Below are 15,813 nucleotides of genomic sequence, written 5' to 3'. Positions count from 1 at the left end.
ATTTTGTAGAGCTTTGTATGTTAACAGGAGTATTTTAAACTATATTCTAGATTATACAGGAAGCCAATGAAGGGAAGCCAATACTGGAGAAATATGCTCTCTCCTGTTAGTACCTGTTAGTGTTCTAGCTGCGGCCTTCTGAATAACACTTCAACAGATTCATTTGGAAGCAGAACTTCAGAATTATTCAAATGGAGTTTCATTGAATTTGATAGGAGAACACTCAATGTGAGAACAGATCACAGGTCACAGGCTGAAAGAAGGGAAAGAAAAGAGCTGTTACGGAATTAATCGTACTTCACAGCTCTTATGATGCTCTCCTTGAAATAATTCCACATTGCACAAACTCACACATCACTTTTTTTCTCCAACTTTATTTGGAATATAAATAAAGGTATTTTCAAACTGCTGACATTGCAATTTACCTTGCAAACCGGAATTTATTATTAAATGCATTAAACTTGGTCAAGTACACACATCAGTATCAGTATCGATACAGTATTGGTATGGGGTCATCGTTAATATTTTTTCAAAAAGGCTGCACAAGAACAGTAAATAACAAAGTTCAATGTCAAACACAAGTGAATGTGCAAATTCTGGATTGATTTCTAAGAATTTGTTACTAGTCACATATTATTTTTCAGTTTGACCATCTGGGAAAACTATTTAGCAACACTTTGTGTTTCAGTCTGTGTGGTTTGCCAATGGGAAAGTTCAGTTTTCTGACTAGACCCGTACTCACGAGCCTTTTAGTGTCTGTATTATCAAATATCAAATAACATCCCTATGGTCAGAGCTGTTTCTTTCTCCTCCTGTTCACCCAACACCTTTCCCCAAGGCCCATATCATTGCTTTAGTGTGATTGGACATTTTCACCCAGTGGGAGGAGACACACACAGGTATTTCTGCTTCATATACATCATGTTTTTTTCTATAGGAAAAGGTATAAGCATTAGATGGACGTGTGTTCTTAAAAGAACAAATAGAAACTAAAGAAAGAAGAGTTGCCTGTAATAAATGCCAAGGATGGGTGCAGCAACATGGTTGGTGTTTTCTTTCCTGCTCGCCATGAACTCACAGGTACGGTGGTTAAAAGCTTTACTTTTAGGCAAAGAAAGTTAGTTTGTCATAGCACAAACTGGTACAATCAATAGGAAACTGCATTGTGATGATATAATAACCTTTTCTTGTTTCAAATTTGCAGACTACGGCACAGTCAGGTACTGTTTGTACCCTTTTACCACATTCATGTTCTACTCACATTCATGTGGGAAACCATTCCTTCTATTCATGGGCTTTTCTTATATCACTCTCTCTCCTCAGATGTCACAGTGTCTGTGTTCTCCACAACATCCAAGACTGTGATTCTCAAATGGACCAGGATTTCTGGAGCGACTTCATACAAAATCACTGCTGCCCCTAAAAGCTCTCCAAACAGCCCTGTTGCTTTCGTCACTTATGGTGAAAACACAGTGATGGGCTCCATCACCTCCCTGTCATCAAACGTTGACTACATCTTCACCGTTGAAGCGTTGAATGATGCCCAAGTGGCTCTGAGCTCTGGTACTATTGAATCATCAACAGGTATGCTTCATTATAGAGTTGTTGTTTGTTGTGGTGTGTACCATGAATGTCATTTGTGTATCTCTGAAAGTATCTTTGTGGACTTTTTTCCAGCTTTGTTTTTAGATTATTTCACCATTGTCTTTAACAAAATATATTTCATTCTTAATTACCATTGCAACATAGTTGAACTATAACCTACAACCAATAGTTAAACTTCAAATGAGAACAATATGCTATAGCCTATATCTTATTACAATGGATTAGTAAGATATTTGGTTCTTACTAAGCCATTTTTCCTCAAGTCAAAGATACCTAAATGTGCAGATTTAGTTGTTTTTCAAACTATTCAATTTGTATTTAAGGCCAAGAATAAATTATTAACGTAAAACATTCAAAAGCTCTTTATTGAGAGGAAAAGGGGCTTACAAACTGAGAAGTAAAATTACTTTTAGGTCTGTGAGTGGGAGTGTTTGCCAATGAAAATTAAAGAGTGTAACAAATGCCAGGTAACTTAAAAGAAAATATAAAGAAAACATTTATTTTGTATGAACATTTTTGACAATGTGTAATATGTTTTTTTGTGCGTAGTGTAATCAAGATCATATAAAGATGAGACAACATTCATTTATTAACAGCAGCAATAGTTAGAAAACAAAAAGATGCTGAAAATTAGATTATTTGTTTACTATAGAGTAGGAAAAGGGGTGGGCGGAACTAATACGTTTATACTTCCACCCACTCCCTTTTGAAAACAACAAGTATGTGCATGCAGTAATATATGTAATTGGGTGTGTCTTAACTGCTCCAGGAGCCCTACCCATAATCAAGTCCACCCCCCCACCCCCCCACCCCATTTCAGCCAAAGCCAGGGGATTAGTTACTCTTTAATCATAATAATGTGAATTATATCTATCTATCTATCTATCTATCTATCTATCTATCTATCTATCTATCTATCTTTTTGTCCCTACAGCCCCTGAACAGATGGATCCCATTCAGGCGGTGAAGCCCAAAGACAGCAGGTCCCTGATGTTGGAGTTCAACCCTGACCCTAGTGCCACCCATTACATCATCCGGATCCTGAACTTGGATGGCGTCTTCTTCAGAGAGGACTCTGTGTCCTCTTCCCCCGCTGAGATCCAATCCCTTACTCCGTACTCTGAATACACACTCAGTGTTCTGGCTGCAAACAGCGGCGGCCGCAGTCAGCCTTCCGATCCTGTTACTGTGAAGACAGGTACTCCTATTCTATCACTGGTTATTCATGTGGTTTTTAAACGTGTTCATCCCACCGACGGGAAATACAGCTTAGTGCAAATCTTGAACCCATTATTCTGAAATAATCCCATTTACCCTGCAGATGTGACCTGATCCTGTTTCTTGTTGCACAGCAGAGCGTTTACATGTGACTATACAGAAACACACTGGTGTTCAGGTTCCTTCTGCTTAAAGAAAGACATCAGCACCTTAAGGGGCTTCTCATGTGTCAGTGGTGTTTGTACCCGACCCCACTCATAAACAAAGAGATGACCCCATCGCCTGCACAAAACCATCACCTCACCTCTCACCTGTAGGGCAAACATCTGATCCTCATGAGTCACATCTGACCTTATTAGTGTTCTAAAGCCAAACTATTGTGGTGTGTTTGTACTTCGCCTAAGCAATACAGTATATCAAGATTCAGGATATATCAAGATTTCTATTTTGGCGATATAGAAAATTATAATATTGCCTATAATAATGTATTTTTTTATTTATATCTTGTTTTTTGATTAAAATCCTCATTTTAAGAGTCATCGCTTTCACTACTTCTCAGAGCAGCATGAAAAGCTCAGTTAGATGATTAGTGATTGTGTCCTAACCCAGACCTTCCCCTGAACAAGCCACACTACAGAACTCACTCACACGTGCTGTCCCTTAGAGGAGTGGTTCTCAAACTTTTTTGGCTCAAGAACACCCTTTAACTTATTTCTGAATCCAAGTTCTCCCTTTGTCAGTCTACAACATTTTGCTTAGAAAACTAGTTAAAACATCTATAGAGCACAATGATGGAATAAACAAAAGTGAAAATAAGATTCAGATTCAGTTTCAGAAAACTTTATTTACCCCCCAGGGGAAATTCAGTTTCAGTTATATCGCATCCAAGAAAACATGAAAAGACACATAGAACATGGGAAACTCAGAAGCTTTAGTGATTGACAAGCCTACAACATGAAAAACGTGAAAGATATTAAATATTTCATAATAGATATTCCATTTTAGTCAGTGTACTGTATTTACATCAGATGTTTCTTTCGACCAGCAGAGAGCACTAGTAACCCAGTGGTCGGTTAACATGCAGCTATTCTAGCAGTGACGAAGAAATGCTATGCTAGCAGACAGAGCGAATAGAAAAACGTGACTTTTACAGATATTCACGTAATATTACAGATATTCTTTCGGTGCTAAAGCTGTAAGGAATAATTTATGAACATGTTTAAGAGTAGTAGGTTTTGAAGCGCGCAATGCACAGCAGTACCAGTAACATGCAAGTGGGGTTGCCAGGTTTGGGGCCCTCTAGTGGCCAGGGGGCCCTAAGCAGCCACTTAGTCTGCGTATAAACTGGGGCAGCATGCTGATATCGTGCAACATGCTATCGGAGGGTAGTTTTATAAAATGTCCTCAAATATCATATTTTCCAAGCAAAAAATTTTACAATAAGTGTAAAGATTTTCCACAAGGACCAAATTATGATGGATTTATCTTTGAAAAGATGTGATTTTAGGAAGTTCTGAGGGAGAATTCAGTAACTATACAAAAATTTATAAGGAAGCCCTTAAACAATGGCTCTGAATCAGAGGTTTACGAATGGAGGTTAATGTGCCACTATGGGATAATAATGTGAGCTGTATAGGTCATAAATAATATATTTTATCAAGTCATTTTAAAAAACTATTTCAATAGAATACAAGACCTATAGGTAATAAACTGAATGTACTAATTTATTATTATTATTGTCTTATAGGGTCTTTTTTTTAAACTAAGTTGTCTTTATGTCTCTTTGTAGCCATAAAACATAACAAAATATCTTCTTTAATCCACAGTTTTGCCAGCTCCAGAGATCACAGCCTCGTCTCCAAGCAATGACAGCATCATTGCGTCCTGGTCTCCTGTTTCCAATGCTGTCCTCTACACTGTGTCCATTTACAAGTTCGACTCAAACACCCAAACGGAGCACAACACCTCCGACACCAATCTCACCTTCTCCGGCCTGAATGCTGGCTCACTGTACATCATTAGGGGTCATGCATGGGACCCTGAGGGGAGAGAGGGGGAGAGCAGTTTCTACATCAACCAGACAACAAGTAAGGAAACACACTGTGTTACTGGACCATTTGAACAAATACACTTGACCAGTGTGTTTCTTTTTTCTTTATTTGTTTCAAATTTGTATCTGTTTATTTAACATTATTTTCTAAAGTTAATGTGGTATATTGATATTCTAAGAGCTTATATAGCAGAGTTGGGCAACTTCTATCACAGCAGGGGCCTCAAAAATGTTTTTGTTTGATCGAAGGGCCACATTATCAACATTCTTGTCAAGATTTAGAATAATGACCAATCTGAGCATTAACACAGGAAAGAACAAAGCATTTTTATCGTAATTTTGTGTTTTTGTCATTCTGTATATGTTTGTTGTTGTCATGCTTGTTATAAGGAATTTTGTGTATTTCTGTTGTTCTTTTGTGTATTTTTCCTGAATAATAAATGTTGTTTAGAGTCATGTGTTGTATTTGTGTTGTCATTTTGCGTTTTTAGAGACATATTGTTTATGTGTGTTGTCATTTTGCGTTTTTTTGGAGTACTTTTTGTATATTTTTGTTGTCGTTTTGCTTGTTTGTTAGTACTGTGGGTTTGTGGAGTAATTTTTTGTGTTTTTCTTTTTTTTTGTTGTCATTTTCTGTAATTTTGTATTTTTTTTAGCCATTTAGTGTATTTTTGTTGTTTTTTTGAGTTATTTGGCATAATTTTGTGTATTGTACTGTTGTCGTTTTGTTCATTTTTGTTGATGAGTATTTTCTGTGATTTTCTTGTATTATTGCTTTAGTTTACTTTGCGGGCCACATAAAATTAGACCAAGGGCCTCCAGTTGCCCATGTTTGCTATACAGGAATATGATAAATGATCCCTTTCCGTGATGTAAAATGTGGGTTAAAGAATAGCAAATGTCACAGTAATGGGGTAAATCTGAAATATAGAAGGGAACATAAGGCATCAAACTCTGTCAAACCTTTTGTATTTTCTCTTTTAACAGGACCTCCAGCACCATCCTCCGTCAATGTTTCCATGGTGATGATAAATGGAACAGGAAAACTTTCTGTGTCCTGGGAGCTCAACCAGGAGCTTTTTGGGCTTACGGAGTATCATGTGACCAGCGACCAGGGCCTGACCTGTAACACCACGTCGCACACCTGTAGCATTTCACCTGCAGGCTGTGGCGAGGTGCACATCATCCAGGTCACTGCCTCCAATGTGGCAGGGCCAGGCAGCCCATCAGCCCCTGTGGTCTTCATCACCGGTGAGTCTTTATGAGAGGAGGCTTTTTTAACTTTTGAGATTAAGAATCTCCTTTTCAAGAGAGTCCTGGAGTCCTGATGGATGGATGGATGAATGGATGCATGGACTGATAGACTGATGGATAGATGGATGCATGCATGGACTGATAGACTGATGGATAGATGGATGCATGCATGCATGGATGGATGGACTGATGCATGAACTGATGGATGGATGGATGAATGAATGGATGGACTAATGAATGGATGGACTGATTGATGGATGGATGCACTGATGGATGAACTGTCAGATGTACTGATAGATGGATGGATGTACTGATGGATGGACTGATAGATGGATGGATGTACTGATGGCTGGACTGATAGATGGATGGATGCACTGATGGATGGACTGTCGGATGAACTGATAGATGGATGGATGTATTGATGGATGGACTGTCGGATGAACTGATAGATGGATGGATGTACTGATGGATGGATGGTAACACTGTAGCTGTGTGTTCTCCTTTCTCTCAGTCCCCTGCCCACCAGAGTCTTTGACTCTAACGGATTCCTCTGAGGATGAGTGCATAATCAGCTGGAGCTCAGCGCCTCACGCTGACAGCTACATAGCCTTTGTAAAGAAGAGCGATGGCAGGGAGGAGATGTGCAACACCACCTCTAACAACTGCACCTTCTCCTGCCAGTGTGGCTACACATACTTCATGTCGGTGCTGGCCTTTAACCACGCTGGCAGCAGCCCCCAAGGACCAGTTCTCAACAGTACTACACGTAGGTACCAGCTGTTGTGGCAGTTTTGAATGAAATGAGACAGAGTCAAGTTTTATGGTTACAGGTCAGATGTGGACACAGGGTTTACTTGGTCAATGGGTTTTGGAAGCAGACCAGTCTGGGATTCAGAGGTTTCAGTGTGTGCGTCCAATGAATCTGCCATTGTTCTGTGCTCTCAGGGTTTTGTATATTGCTGATAGTGGTAGTCATAACAATGACAGAGCCTCCGAGAAGAGACCTTGGTAAATGCTATCAGTACGATGGTATCTGGTTTAGGGCAGTTTGACCAGAACTGACAAGGAGAGATTCTACAATCACAAATCAGAGACTCGTTCACTTGTTTGACAACATAATCCTCTATTATTGTTACGAATCCAGTTTGAGACTGTTTAAGCAGGTACTTTATTGACCAGAATGTCATATTATTACTACTCACACACACACACTCACACGTATACACTAAGTTTTAATGGAGTGAAAGACCCTTGCAGCAAGAAGTATCACCATAAGCCAGTGGTTCTCAAACTCTTTTAGGTATTCACTTTGAACAAAGGTGAACTTTCAAGTCCCACCTGTGCCCATTGCGTCCCCAAATAATCCTGACAAATACATTTTTGAATTTATTGAACAAATAGGGAACAAGTAACATCATATTTAATAAAAAAAAAAACTAATGTTAACCAACCAATTTGTGTGGTTAATAAATTCCAATTTCACCACCTTTTCCATCATTTTTGGTCACTTTTAACCCATTTTATTCCTGATTAAAACTAGAATTTACATCATTAAATTGACTATATACTATGGAGCGAATAATAATAAACTTCCTGGATAACAATGAATATTATTCAAATAAATAAATGTGGTTATCACACATTCAAAGAACAATGGACCATCATTTTGCTGACTTTATGGATGGATCCCAAAAGGCTCTACCCTTTATTTCCCCCTTATATAGTCTCCACATGACTGTTCTGCAATGTTCATGTCTGTGTTCAACCACTTTCAGGTCCCCGATCTCTGGAACCTTTATTTTGGAGGTCGCAGGCTGAAAAGGTTGAAAAGGTTGAGAACCACTGCCAGGATCACTAATAAATATTAAAAAGTTTTCTATGAAAACAGGCACAAATGGACCAATTTTTCCATTAATCTCAAAAGTCTGATTCCCATTGATAAGAATCAACCTCACCATTTACTGTAGTTTAGTGAGATTGTATATATAAATGTTTGATTTCCATTAGTATCTACTGAATGAGTACATGTTGTGAGTGTTTAGGTTTATTTTAATAATCGGTGTGTTTTTCAGTGCCCTGTTGTCCAGAGGGCGTGTCTGTCTCATCTGTGAGCACAGACACATTGGAGATCATGTGGTTGGCGTCACGAGGGGCCGAGGTGTACGAAACCCGAGCTGTAGATGATCTGGAGACCATCATCTGCAACGACACCGCCCCAGTGTGTGCCCTGTCAGACCTACGCTGTGACAGCACCTACAGCGTGGTGGTGATGCCCTGCAGTGACGTCAGTGGATGCAACCGTGCATGCAGGAGTCACACCAAAGACACAGGTACCAAACTTCTCATCATCTCCAGCCAGGGTTTGGGCTCAATTATAAATGTAATTGCGTAATCGATAATTAATTACAGTTATTACATAACTATGATTTTAAAAAATCTGTTGCTGTTGTAATTGTAATTGAATTGTAGTTGAGGGCAGATATTTTCCTTTGTAATTGTAATTCGGGGGGTGTCAAACTCAGTTTAGTTCAGGGGTCAAATACGGAGCTGTTTCATCTTAAAGGGGCCACAGATTTTTTGCTGGAAATTGAGTAATTTCAACACTTCTATGTATACATAAAATACAAAATATGTGAGAAACTGACAATATCCAAGTAATAATTGACAGATATCAGTCCCAACAGGATCTTCACTTTAAATTTCCTAGATTTTCAATCATGCAATATAAGCCCCTGCAAATATTGTTGAGTTTCATTTACACGATTCATGTTTTCTCTGTTATTTTTTTTTACTATCTTCTGTGGGCCGGATTGGATGGCGTAAAGGGCCGGATTTGGCCCGCGGGCCTTGAGTTTGACATGTGTTGTAATTGGTATGGATTTAAAAACTGGAGAATCATGTTACAGTTCTATAGCTTGCACACATGTAGTTTTATGGGATTATTTATTAATGGCTTAGTTTTGGGGTGACCATGGCTCAGTAGTAGAGTGGGTAGTCCAGAAACTGAAGGGTAGGGGGTTTGAATCCCACTCTATTCAAGTCATTTTACCCACAACATTGCCTTGTATGAATGGGTTTGAATTGTGCATGGATGTTGGTTGTGGTCAGAGGGGCCCTTGTCGTGAAATGGCAGCCACGCCTCTGTCAGTATGCTGTGGCTACATTGTGTCTTACCACCACTGGTATGACTGTGGTGAATGATTAATGGTTTCTGTCACGTGCTTTGAGTCTCCTAGAAAAAAGCGCTATATAAATGCAAGCCATTATCATTATTATTATTATTATTATTATTATTATTAGTAATTGTGATTAAATGAATGAATTTAAACTTTAATAATTGAGAACTTAATTGTAGTTGACTTTCAGGGAAAAAATAGTAATTGTATTTTTAATTGTAACTAGAAAAAAATGCTGGTCAAATCGTAATTTAATTGTAATTGCACATGGATAACTGAAGACGTAATTGTAATTGAAAATTTACATTTTTATACCTCACATTGCATGTCCACCTAAAGCATGAATCATCTGTTCTTTCATTTACAGTTCCCTGCACGCCCACTAATCTGATCCTGGAGCCAAAAAACTCGTCCGGCGTCAGCGTAAGCTGGACAGCTACAAACAGAGCTGCTGCTTACACTGCGAGCGCTGATGGAGATGGAGGATGGTTCTCCTGCTCCACTAATGGTAGCAGCTGTGACATCACAGACCTGCTCTGTGGATCCACATATGAAGTCAGCGTTTCAGCCACCAGCCTATCTGGTGACAGCTTACCCAGCTTCTCTGACTCCATAGAAACAGGTCAGTAATCTGAGGTTTGCTTTCATGCAAATATTTTACAACATGGAATCTTTTGAGAGATAAACTTGTTTATCTTCTATTTGTTGTTTCCCCATCCCATAAATTATTTCACTCCTCAATCCAGTCAGTGTAGTCCATTCCCTGTTCAGTATATCACAGTTAACTCAACAGGCAAAGCAGACCTTTCAGTTCACCCCAATTTAGTGTTTTGTTAGTAACATCTTTGTAGCTTTTTCTGCCAAAAAATAACAAATAACTCCAAACAGCAGGAGACCATAGCGATGCCAATTGTTTTATTACTAAAGAAGTAAAAATAATTGTGGGAAGGGAACATAATCTTGCATCTTGACTTGATAATTAGTAATCTTTATGGAAAAAGTGCAACCTTTCAGAGGTGTAAAGAGTACTGATATTTCCTACTCAAATACAAGTACTGTTAGTACAAGTAAGTCATATAAAATACTCAAGAGTAAAAAGTAGCTCAATTAAATAGTACTCAAAGTAAAAGTTAATAGTTACTTTCACCCCCACATTTATTTTCCCTTGCATACAGTAAACATCTCATGTATAAACTTAAAAAGGATGGAAACCAAATTTTGCACAATTGGAACTTAATTTATTTTCCACAAAGGCATCTGTATAAAATAAATGGTTTGTCAAAATGTACAATTCTTTTTTAAATGAAATAACACCAATGAATTCAGTTCAAAATAATATATATATATATATATAAATTATGAACTTTAAAACAGTCATGTCAAATGTGCCATTTGGCTTTGGTCCACATAAGCAGTAGTATAGGCTAGTTCTTCTTATGATCTATTATCAATGCTGTTTTTTGAGTCGTGCATCGCGTTTAATCTGTTTGGTCAGGTATGATGTGATGTACAGTATTTGATTGTTGTCTGCTCATTTGATTTTTTTGTAGTTTCACAATGTCCGTTGATCATTTTAAAACTAAAAATAATCATTTGCACAGTAATGGTTGGTTGTAAAAATGTAGTGAATTACTTATTTTAAAACATACTTAATTACAAGTAAAGTTACTCATTTAGAAATATACTAAAAAAAAAAAAAAAAAAAAAAAAAAAAGTACAAGTACCCAAAAGAGCAACTCAATTACAGTAACTTGAGTACTTGTAATCTGTTACTTTTTACCTCTGCAACCTTGGTGCATGTGTGAGACAACATAGCAGCTCTTCTGCATGGCGTCCATGTCTGCTGCTGGTTTTGTTTTCCAGAGCCCTGCTGCCCAGCAGAGCTGACGGTTCATCAGGTGACACAAGCCATGACCAACGTTTCATGGTCAGGCGCCAAAGGGGCTCAGTCATTCATCACCTCTCTGACATCACCACGTGGTCACGCCCGCTGCCACACCAAAGACTCCCACTGCCTGATGGGATGTATCACCTGTGGCACCAGCTACAACGTCACCATGGAGGCATTCAGCCACACCGGACGTGTCTCCAGCTGCACCTATCAGGGCTTCTCATCCAGTGAGTGATGATGGATTGCATCTTCACAAGCCAGTCATATGGAACATAAAATATTAAATCAAATCAATTAAAATATAAATTATTTATTGAATTAAATCATGAAATTTTAATCACCATAAATTACATTTTAATTATGATTAAATAACATTTGAATTTTTAATGACAAAAATAAATGTGATTAATTTTTAATGATTAAAAAAATGTAATTAAATTAATGAAAATGTAATTAAATAATTCTCTGTTATGGTTCGGTGTGGACCCAAATGCAGGGAAAGAAGGAGGCAGGATCGTAGCATATCGTTCCTGGAACCAATCCATGTTTTTATTCCAAAATCAAAACAGGGGAGTAGGAACAGGGAGCAAGACCAGACAAGAGGAAGGAGACAAACGAACCTGACATCACACAATGATCCCGCAGTCATACTGTGTCCAAGCACTCAGCTAAATAGTGGAGGAGGCCTGATGGGAATGGGCCACACCTGGGTGAAAACACCAGGGAGCTAATCAATCACCACCCAAGCACACAGACATCACTGAGGGGTTGAGCCACAAACAGGAATCCCTGAAACACAGACAAGAGTTAACACAAACCAAATAAACAAAGACAGAATAACAAAAAGAGGACCCAAGGGTTAAAATAAACAGAACCTAACAATATTCCCCTTTACTTTAGTTATTTTTTAGGGGCGTGCATTGCCAGGAATCTGACAATATGATCTGATTCTCGATTTGCATGTCCCGATACTAAACAATATGATAATATGACATTGTGATATATCGTGATATCAATATTTTCTAATTTCACCTTTACAAGTAAAAAAATTGTATGAAATAAAATTTATTTTTATTTTTTAAACTTGCAAGAACAAGTAAATGGTAACTAAGTGATTGAACATTTTTTGGATAGATACGATAATCGCGCAGTAAAATATTGCGATATATCACCGAATTGATTTTTTCTTACACCCTTAGTATTTTATACTTAAAAAGTCCTTAGGTACCTTTCCTCTCTGCAATAAACAGTTGTTCTTTAAATGGTATTAAATATCTATACATTAAAAAAATAGATTAAATAATATAATAATTTACTAATGATAATAATAAGGACATGGAATAATTAAATCTATATTGTTTCATATGCTGTACAGAAGAAGGATGGGAGAAGATGGTGTTTTCTGTGATAAAACAAGTGAAGCATCGTGTGTGTGTGTGTGTGTGTTTCCTCAGGTGCTTGCTGTCCATCAGGTGTGAAGCTCTACAGGATGGCCGGTGACTCTCTGAGGGTTTACTGGCGCAGCACTGGGAGCAGCCACAGCTTCACTGCAGAGATGTTTGGGAGCACCAGCAACTACACCTGCACTGCATCACCAGGAGAGAACAGCTGCAACGTCCACAGCATCCAGTGTGGAGACGTCTACCAGTTGGTTGTCTCTCCGCTCAAAGCAGAAGGAGACAAGGTCACGTTCTGCCCTCAGAAACTCTATTCAGGTAAGACACACCTGGACACGATCACATACTGTATTATTATTATAGGTACACTCAGCTTAGGCAACAGTTTTAAACAGTTTTATACATAAAAACACAGATTCCTAAATCGCACCCAAACTTTACCAACAGACGACCAAAGCACATGCAAAGTAATTGATACTAAACTAGTTTGATAGACTCCCAACAATAATCCCATATCCCATTAATAGGACTAAAATTAAACAATAAAAGGACTAAAATGGGAAATTGATAGGACTAAAATTAGACAATAACAGGACTAAATTGGGACATTAATAATGAGACAATAACAGGACTAAAATGCAACATTATTGGACTAAAATGGGACATTAATAGGATTAAAATGGGACAATAATAAGACTAAAATTAGACAATAACAGGACTAAAATGGGACAGTGATAGGACTAAAATTAGACCATAACAGGACTAAAATGGGACATTAATGAGACTAAAATTAGACAATAACAGGACTAAAATGGAACATTAATGAGACTAAAATTAGACAATAACAGGATTAAAATGAGACATTAATAGGACTAAAATTAGAAAAAAAAAACAGGACTAAAATGGGACATTAATAGGACTAAAATTAGAAAAAAACAGGACTAAAATTAGACAATAACAGGACTAAAATGGGACATTAATGAGACTATAATTAGACAATAACAGGACTAAAACGGAACATTAGTCCTGTTATTAGACAATAACAGGGTTAAAATGAGAAAATAACGGGTCTAAAATGAGACATTGTTCTTGTCTAATCTTACTCCTATTAATGTCCCATTTTAGTCCTACACTTTTTGTTTAATATCCTTTTGCACTCTTAACCTGTTAGATATTTATGTTTTATTACTTTTTTTTTAACCTAAACTGAACAGTTGTAGTGATGTTGACAATAGACATACTTGTTGAACTGAATTAATTATAAAAGTATTTTGTATAGACAGTGTAGATTAACTCTGTCTTGCAGCCAAAAGTTTAAGCTATGGTTTGAGTGTGTTAAACGTATGGTACACTAAATATCTCTGAACTTAACATTTCTGTTCTCTATTCTAGTGACTTGTTTGGGGAGTAACATTGGCACAGGTGAGTACATTCTTCTTTTATAGAAATCTACTTGAAAAACAACCTTAAATGCCACTTTATTTGGTAGCTGAACCATGTCTGCTTCTCATAAAGATGCTTAAGACCTTCTTTAAGAGATTATTATGCAACAGTAGAATTGTTTGATCAAATAAGCTGACCATTGCATTTTTAAATATATAATCTATATTATTTTGAATTGTTTCTGAAACATGTGATTTCCTTTCATCCTATAGTGATTTACAGAGGAAAGAGAAGCGTGGACTAGCAGATGGTACGTTTTACGTTTCTTTAATTTAACCTGTGTAACACTTCACAATAAGGGTCCCTTAATTAACGTTACTTAATGCATTTTTTGGCTTTTTGTTTTTTGTCAGGTTGCTAATGTTACGTAACACATTTCTTAAGAAACACCATAAGTAAATGACTACTAGAGACATATCAAGCATACATAAGGATAACTAATTATATTATGTAACTTTTATGAATTGACTTATTATTAAACTGTTCATTAATATATTAACTAGCATTAATTAAGGGACCCTGATTGTAAAGTTTTAACATTCATGACGACTTAAGAAAGTAAGACAAGATATAGGATGATATTATACTCTACTAGTCCCACAATGGGGAAAACACTTAAAGAGGATTACCTCATTTGACACCTTTAAAATCTATATCTATTCCATTTTTAATGTTTTTCAGAACCCTCTCCTCTGCAGATACATCATCACCTTGGTCCAATCATTCCGATTCCACTGCAATGAATCCTTCCAATTCATCTAAAATCAACGAAACATCAAACCAAGAAAAGCCTCAAGTAGCACATAAATAGGAAAGAAGAAGCATCAATAGTTTATTTTTCCATGTGTGGAAATGTGCTGCATGAAAACAAAGATAATGATCTAATGAAACCTTAAAGCAGTCGTTCTCAAACTTTTTTGGGGGTATTTCCCAATTTCACCCCAAAGGTGAAATTTCAAGTCCCACCTGCACCCATCGCCCCCCAAATAATCCTGACAAATAACACATATTTGAATTTATTGAACAAACAGGTCATATTTCATAATAAATCAAAAATCATAAACTAAAGTAAACAAATTGCCTGCCTAGAAAAGCAAGTGTAAAAGTGCAGTAGAAAACAAAAAAAAAAAGGAAATTAAGTGGAAGTAACGTATTTCATAAATAAATCAAAACTTAAAAACTAAATTAAACCAATCACCGGCATGAAAGTGTAAGCAGTCAAAAAATACAAGTCATAGCCAAACATTGTTTGCAATCTGTGACAAAAAAGATTTAGAAAACAAAAAAGGGAAAAATTTTCTCTTAGTCAGCTATTAAAATTTTTTGTTTATCGTCCCTCTCCTCCATATCTAATATGGAGTCTAATAATTTAATACTCTTTAAATTTCTGCTACATTTTTAAGCTTCTCATTATCACTTTCTCTGTGTGTTGGCGTTTGAGACGCACACATTTAAACTCATGCGCAATTAATTCACTTGATTATAAATAAAATCTCTGCAGCTGATGATGCTTAAGGTTTATGACTACTGGGTAAATATTACATAAATGACATTTCAGATCCTAACACAAAAACTGCACGTTAGGTCTGATACTGTCATTTTAGAGGCTTTGTTGGATTGTTATAGGATAAATTACAAATGCATTTTATTATCTAAAGCCCCATGTAGGAGGCCCCCTGGTGGTGAAGTACCAGGCACTGATCAGAGATCTGGTTTTTGTGGTGAATAAAAAGAAATCTTCAGTGTAACGTTCTCTTTCACCCAGGATGGGAATTGAAT

General features: G+C 37.1%; 1 protein-coding gene across 1 annotated transcript; it reads left to right on the top strand.

Annotated features, from left to right (window-relative positions):
- The first annotated feature begins 603 nt into the window (after window positions 1-603).
- On the top strand, window positions 604-15,249 carry LOC114461562 (fibronectin type III domain-containing protein 7-like). Its single transcript, XM_028443743.1, has 14 exons — window positions 604-1,080; window positions 1,205-1,220; window positions 1,324-1,584; window positions 2,540-2,803; window positions 4,650-4,910; window positions 5,861-6,124; window positions 6,639-6,893; window positions 8,200-8,457; window positions 9,671-9,925; window positions 11,167-11,421; window positions 12,649-12,909; window positions 13,984-14,013; window positions 14,247-14,284; window positions 14,716-15,249. The coding sequence occupies exons 1-13, from the start codon at window positions 1,018-1,020 to the stop codon at window positions 14,276-14,278; spliced, it is 2,475 nt and encodes an 824-aa protein (XP_028299544.1). The 5' UTR covers window positions 604-1,017; the 3' UTR covers window positions 14,279-14,284; window positions 14,716-15,249.
- The last annotated feature ends 564 nt before the right edge of the window (window positions 15,250-15,813 follow it).

Source organism: Gouania willdenowi, chromosome 4, assembly GCF_900634775.1.
Source record: "Gouania willdenowi chromosome 4, fGouWil2.1, whole genome shotgun sequence".
In the NCBI taxonomy this organism is placed as follows: Eukaryota; Metazoa; Chordata; class Actinopteri; order Blenniiformes; family Gobiesocidae; genus Gouania; species Gouania willdenowi.
Note: the sequence above shows the minus strand (reverse complement) of the source record. Positions and strands in the feature narration are given on the sequence as shown.